Raw genomic sequence first — 6734 nt, 5'->3', positions numbered from 1 at the left:
GCTGGGGGACTGGCTGGGCATCGGTCGGCAGGTGGTGAGCAATTGTACTGTGCATTTGCTTGCTTTGTATATTCTTATTACTATTATTATTATTATTAGGATTTTATTTTATTTCAATTATTAAACTGTTTTTACCTCAACCCATGAGTTTTCCTCACTTGTGCTCTTCCAATTCTCTCCCCCATCCCACTGAGGGGGGGGAATGAGTGAGCAGCTGTGTGGTGCTCAGTTGCCGAGTGAGGTTAAACCATGACAATATTGCATAATTTTTCACTGCTGAAGACTTCTGACTTTCTATCTAGATGTATAGCAAAGGCATAGTGTATAGGAGTAGAACAATATCAGTTTGTGATCTCTCTAATGTTGTTTATTATATTCTATATTTTAAGTTAAATTTGCATTATATATTTGTCCATCATGTATTTCAAGATTGCTGATCCAACCTTAGCTGATTGAGTTCTGCATCACAAAGCTCTTCACAAGCTGATTTACTTTGCCTCTAAGACAGTTTTTACCTACACTCAATCATCTCTGATTCTGTTAAATTTAAAAGAATCAATATTCTAATTATACATTTCTATGGAAACTTTAAAAATCCTTAATTCAGCTACATTTGTTACATAAATTGTACATTAATTGCTACATTTTGATGCAATGCAACCTAGAGAACTATTAATAAGGCCAAATGATTTGGGAGGGTGTGTGAAGCACATGAAGCCAGAGGTACTTATCAGTACTTCTCAAGGCAGAATGAATCAGAAGATAGTTTGTCGTTGTGTAGGAGGCATCAATACAGTGGTCTGGTAATGTGGAAAGTATTGCACTGAACTGCAACTGACAAAGAAATGCCTCGTACTTTCATAAAGGCAAGACAGAAAAGGGCAAGATTATCATTATGGGCAATGACAATATAAAGCTAAAACCAAGTAGTAATGGTGCGTCATATATCATCACAGATATGAGTGCAATAGGAAAAAGGGTTTACGTAGTGTCTATATAGGAAGCCTAAATTAAACCCATTAAGTTCAACAAAGTATTGGACCTGGAAGACATTTTAAATGTAAATTATCACTAATTTATTTTGCCATGTTGGGAACAAGACCGAAATACACTTCAGATTTGTAGAAGTCTTAAGATCTTGATGTACAGATATTAATGGAAATCACATTTTGAACCAAATATTTGTCTACTGATCTTGTCTTAACATTTCCTGTTGATATATCCTCATTATAATGCTCCATAAAGTCAAGAATCCCTTGAATTCAGTTCTGAAAACTGTTGGATATATGTTCACAGTACAGGAAAAAAGAAGTACAGATTCACCCAGCTGGCAAATACCTTCCTGTGGGATCACGAGACTATACTTTGCCAACATATTCATGTGTAGGCGTGGCAGAACATACTCTCAAGTTCTTCGCAGTTATGGTACAGAATTTCAGCCTGCATCCACTTGTAAGAATGTCCTGTGACTACATAACATGTAATGTTTCCAATATAATATCCCGAGTATTACTGGTTTTCTGTCAGCAGGTTTCAGTAACTGACAATAAAGAAAACATCGATAACATTGTGCAGTCTGCAAGAGTTCTTTCTCACCTATTTCATAGATGTCATAGGAAATTTTAGCCAAAATTTAAGGCAAAAAGAACAAAATATGTCTTAACATTTTGTTATAGATCCTGATACAGTCCCAGGACTAAGCTGAGACCACATCTAATAAAAAACTCCAAACAATTACTGCAATAATTACATCAAAAATTTGATATAAGTAATGTTTTATCTTCCATCTGCCAGTGATGCAATGAGGATAGCACACCAAGAAAAGACCTCTGTAATGAGAGCTATAACCTTCTCTGTCTCCTGGGATCTCAGGTCCTTATGACAGCTCAGCCATTGCTTATCCAAGATTAACCTTTTTTGGTTTTTTGCTTTGTTTTTTTTTACTTTTGTCCCTGACTGAAAAAGAATTGTGGTCACCCCACCCAGCCCCCCCCCCCCCGCCGCGCCCCCCCCCCCTGCCGTTCTGCAACCAGAGACTAAGCCAGGAGCAGAGTCCTAAATAGAGTTTCTCCGGTATTATTTTGCCACCTCATACACTGCAATTCTGTAGTGACCATTATTCACTCAGTAGCATCTTTAGTCACATATGAAAGAGTGTAACCACAGTGGACTTTTTATTTATAAAGACACCTTTACTCTAAAGGGAAAGAAATAGGGATGTTGTCAAAATACTAATAAAAAGAAACGTGCTTAATGCTTTTTAAATACTTGACTTTTTTTTTCCTCTTTCTTTGTTTTTGTTTAAAAAATCAAGTCATGGTCCCCAAACTTTTTTAACTGCTTGATCTTGTAGTGTCAGGGTCTTGTTAAGACTTGAGTTGCTGGATCTAGCGACACTACTGTAACCATTAGACACTACTTGAAATATTTACTCCTTAAGCATCAGCACTTGAGGCTTCAAACTATGCAAATGAAAAATGTTGACAAATCAGAATCATACCAGTTTTACTCACTTTGTATTCATAGTTTTAAAAATATACAAAGCACATGGGAAAGCAGACAGACGCATGACCTCTGTTGATTACCAGGAATGAAGCACTAGAGCAACTTTGAACAGTTTGAGAGCAGAAACACTCATTGTCTTGCAAGCCAGCAAAAGTTAATCCAAGATACTTTATCCAAATTTATGTAACTGCCAGCAGATATCATTGCCATGTGAAGAACATTTCACCTTATACTTTAATCTAGTTAAGAATCTCCCTCATGAGTATAATGTCATATGGCATTATTTCCATTTATTTCCACTGTTTCCATTAAATGGAAATTCTGAAAGCCAATCATATATTCTATATTCTGTTGCCAGCTTTCATTGAGGTATGCACTGCAGATTCCTCAACGGCATACTTATATACTTAAGTTGGTGCAGGAATGTCTCTGTGTCCCACAGTAACAGGTCAGTATAGATAAATCCTGACAATTTTCAATACCCTGGTAGCACAAATTAAATTATAAACGAGGCTTTGACACAAAAACCTTAATAATATCAACTTAACTTCATCTGTGCCAATTTACCAGAGCAAGTTTCAGTTTCATGTTGAATATTATGTGTCCACAAAGTTGCATCCATTTAAAGGCAGATACAACATTAGCTTAGCCAAATAATCTTTAAAATTAAAATCACAAATTGCAAATTGCAAAGCATTAGACACCATGCAATTCCTTAAAAAAAAAAAAAAAAAAAAAAAAAAAAATTCTATTAAATGTTTCTTGATTAACTGTTATAAACAGAAGAAATGGATTTTGCAGTGAGTTGTTTATTTGTCTGGGGTAGTGTAGGTAAATTAATGCTTTTAGAAAAGTAATGTCTATTGGGAATCAATAAGGCATAAATCCCAACCAAAGAAAACAATGTAATTGAAAAAAAGTTTTAATTACCTATAAAATGATCTTTCTAATATGTTGGCCAGATTTCTTTATACCACAGAATATCAGATTCCTTAAAAACCATTTCATTTTCCAGGACCTCAACTCTTTGTGTGTATTAATCCTGTAGAACAAGATCCAGGTCCAGTGACATTGTAAGACTAACACTCAGCTTTCTCAAAGCTTTTTCCCTGGTGCAGAATAAAAAGACTTTAAAGATGAACATCAGTGTCCTAATTTTACAGGTTGGAAGACAAAGAAGAAAAATTATATATCTAGTGTCAGCAGCAAGTTAAAATACGGGTTGTATGGAATTGAATTTGAAGTTTACTGTCAATTTAATTAAAGCAAGATGTCATCAGGGAGTTTAAAATATTTAGTACTGATGAAGGTGTTAGGAAAGTAAGATAAAGCCTGACTGATAACAGTTTTACTATAACTACTACATAAATAAATACCTTCTCTAAACTCAGGTTATAATAACATATTTAATTTACAGTGCAGATTGAAGTAGTAATATTTTATCTTCACTGGTGATACACTTCATTCTCTTCAGGTCAGTGTACATAAAGATCATGTTTATACACATCTATCGGGAGCTGAACAGGATTGATTGTTCCTGTTCTCAGAAACCTTGATTCTTTAAATGGAAAAGGATTAATATCTATTCAACATTGTTATCTCCCTCTGTAGTAGGATTAAATTAATATATTTGAAAAATGGGGTATTTGCTGCTGGTTTAGGTTTGTGTTTTAACGTGCTCAAACCAAGAGAGAAATCCTACATACTGAGAATACTGAATCCCACAGTATCATTTAAAAGAATATACCAAGATTAATCTTGGAGAAGCAATGGCTGAGCTGTCATAAGGACCTGAGATGCCAGGAGACATGGTTCATCCATGTAATTTTGTGGGTAGTTGCAATTTCATCCTCTGAAGAGATCCTATAGTTTGTTGAAATGCTATGAGAACCTTGGCCCAATGGAAATACCACTGTTGCAATAACCGTTAGTACCTGAAGTCTGCCATGTAACACACTGCTGTTGTGCCATCTGTCTGTCTCCTCCAGTTCCCCTCCTATCTTCCCGCTTCTCTTAAAATGACCTTTTGTCAAAGTAATATAATTCTTTTCTGTCGTGCTAGTTCTTTTCCCCAAATTACTCCATTTCTGCATGCTATATAATTGCAAAGAAAAATTACAATGCCAGACACTCCTTAAATTGGCAGGGATTTCTGTTTTGCATATATCAGAAATTTAAAAAACAATGAGAGATTTACTTACCTGTCTGAATAATTTCTATTACCTTTTCCCAAATTCCATCTGGGTAAGTTACAATGGAGCAGAAGTAAAGACCAACATCCTCCAAAGTGCTCTTGATGAAGGATAAGGACTTATCTTCCCTGGAAGCATTTTCAAAATAAATTCTTCCATTGTATTTGTCTTCAATATGTACGCCATAGATTGGATGCAAGACAGCTATATTTTCTTTATGAGTTACATTAAGTTTCATCCAGGATGTCTGGATTATCACGGCTTTCTTTGGATATATGCATTCCAGTTTCACCTTCTCAGTAAGTTTTACAGTTGAATCCACAAACTTTCCTTCCACTTTGGCTAAAGTACAGACAGAAATTCAGCTTCAGAATTAACATAATTGAAAATTGAAATTATAGAAAAACTCAGAAACAACTTTGGCAGCACGCCAAGCAAAACACTGAAGAAAAAGTTCACTAAAAAAGAAAACCAAACCCTAGACATTATTATTACTTCTAGCTTATGAATATCATTGAACAGTTAAAATTTGTCTGAACCACACAGTAACACACTTGTGAATTGTGGTCATATCTGTCATGATGCAATAAAAAAAGGAAGGATGTTAGCTAGGAATAAGAAAGCAATCTTACTTCCACAAAGCTGGAGAACAACAATAAGGAGAGCTGCGTGGTCCATCTCAAAGAACACTGGAATCAGTGACTGCAGTGCGACACATTTTTATTCAATCTCTGCACACCATGTGCCCTTCTCACAGGATGTTTTTACTTTTGAAATATGAAAAACATCGTGTGCTTTTTACTTTCACATTCTAAGAAACACCAAGTTTGAGGTCTCGGTGCAGTTGCATCAGAGAGAGAGTAAATTCCTATCAAAATCCACCTCAGAGTAAAGTTTGCATTACTAACGAACCTCTAGCAATATGCATGAATACTATGATAATTGATGAAGTGGGGATCTTTAGGTTTCAGCAGCAGAAGCAAACAGAATTCTTCAGTGCCATGTATCCAAAATCAACAGAATTTCTCCATTTTTCTGACACTGCAGTTCAACATTTATTTATTATTCAGGGAGTAGAAAATCTAAAGAGAAGATAAGACAGTTCCTATATATTAGAGGTCATAATTCTGTCACTAGTTAGAAAAAGTAACGTCTTAAGGTCTGATAATTTATTTGTGATAACATGTCATGACACAGTAATTTTGGGGATCAAAATTATGCAGCTTGAAAATACTTGTTCAAAGGTGTAAGAATCCTGAGTATTCATGACTCATGTTGAAATTTGTCAAAACAAGCCACACTCTTACATTTTTTATGGATTTTTCTCAGGAGAACTTGCAAGCATTTTTGCACCTCGGCAGGCCATAGTTTTATGGAACTGCTTAAAATTGGAACAACATGATTGACTTGAAGTCAAAACTAAGCTTGAATCTACCGGTTAAAATTCTCAAATGAATAAAAAAATGTAATTTGAACTAAAGCTGACAACAGAAAATAATATTTTAGGTGAGTAATAGCCTGCGCAAGCTTGTGCAGAACTTCGCATTATGTCTGTTTAAGACTCCTCCCACAGTGCAACAACTTGTGTGTAAACCAAAATCTGTATATATTTATCTGTATTAAACTAGGCAAGTTTTAGGATAATAGAACATTCTGAATGTTTGCAATGACTCCATTTTGCCACTTCCTAGTTAGATCTGTAATTCTCCATTGTTGCTGTTGCACTTATTTCTACTCTACCTTGTCTGGATTCACAAAGTACACCTAGATAGTCAGCAGTCCATCTGACCTACTCTACCTTGTCTGGATTCACAAAGTAATAGTCAGCAGTCCATCTGATGCTGAGTGTAAAAATCTAAATAGAAGAGAATTGATTTGAAGACTGAGTCTTGTTTTATTTGCATTACAAAGTTATCTTTTCAAACAGATCAAAAGATTAACTTACATTAAGCTTGTCTCAGGAAACAGAAGCATTGCTGATAAGAAAAGCAGGAAATGGGAAGCTTCAGAAACTAAACTGCAGATTTTGTATTGGAA

At 35.2% G+C, this 6734-nt stretch overlaps 1 protein-coding gene across 1 annotated transcript in view; it reads right to left on the bottom strand.

Moving 5' to 3' along the window:
* CD226 (CD226 molecule) overlaps positions 1–5375 on the bottom strand; it is a 26312-nt gene extending 20937 nt beyond the window's left edge. The window contains exons 1-2 of the mRNA XM_019475015.1: positions 5330–5375; positions 4707–5039 (exon numbers count right to left, since the gene is read on the bottom strand). Coding sequence (XP_019330560.1) covers positions 4707–5039; positions 5330–5375 — 379 coding nt within the window. The remainder of the gene's footprint in view (positions 1–4706; positions 5040–5329) is intronic.
* Positions 5376–6734: the final 1359 nt, after the last annotated feature.

This window comes from Aptenodytes forsteri, unplaced genomic scaffold (genome assembly GCF_000699145.1).
Source record: "Aptenodytes forsteri isolate BGI_AS27 unplaced genomic scaffold, ASM69914v1 Scaffold45, whole genome shotgun sequence".
Classification (NCBI taxonomy): domain Eukaryota; kingdom Metazoa; phylum Chordata; class Aves; order Sphenisciformes; family Spheniscidae; genus Aptenodytes; species Aptenodytes forsteri.
The sequence above is the reverse complement of the archived record's forward strand: the minus strand, read 5'-3'. Positions and strand labels throughout refer to the sequence as shown.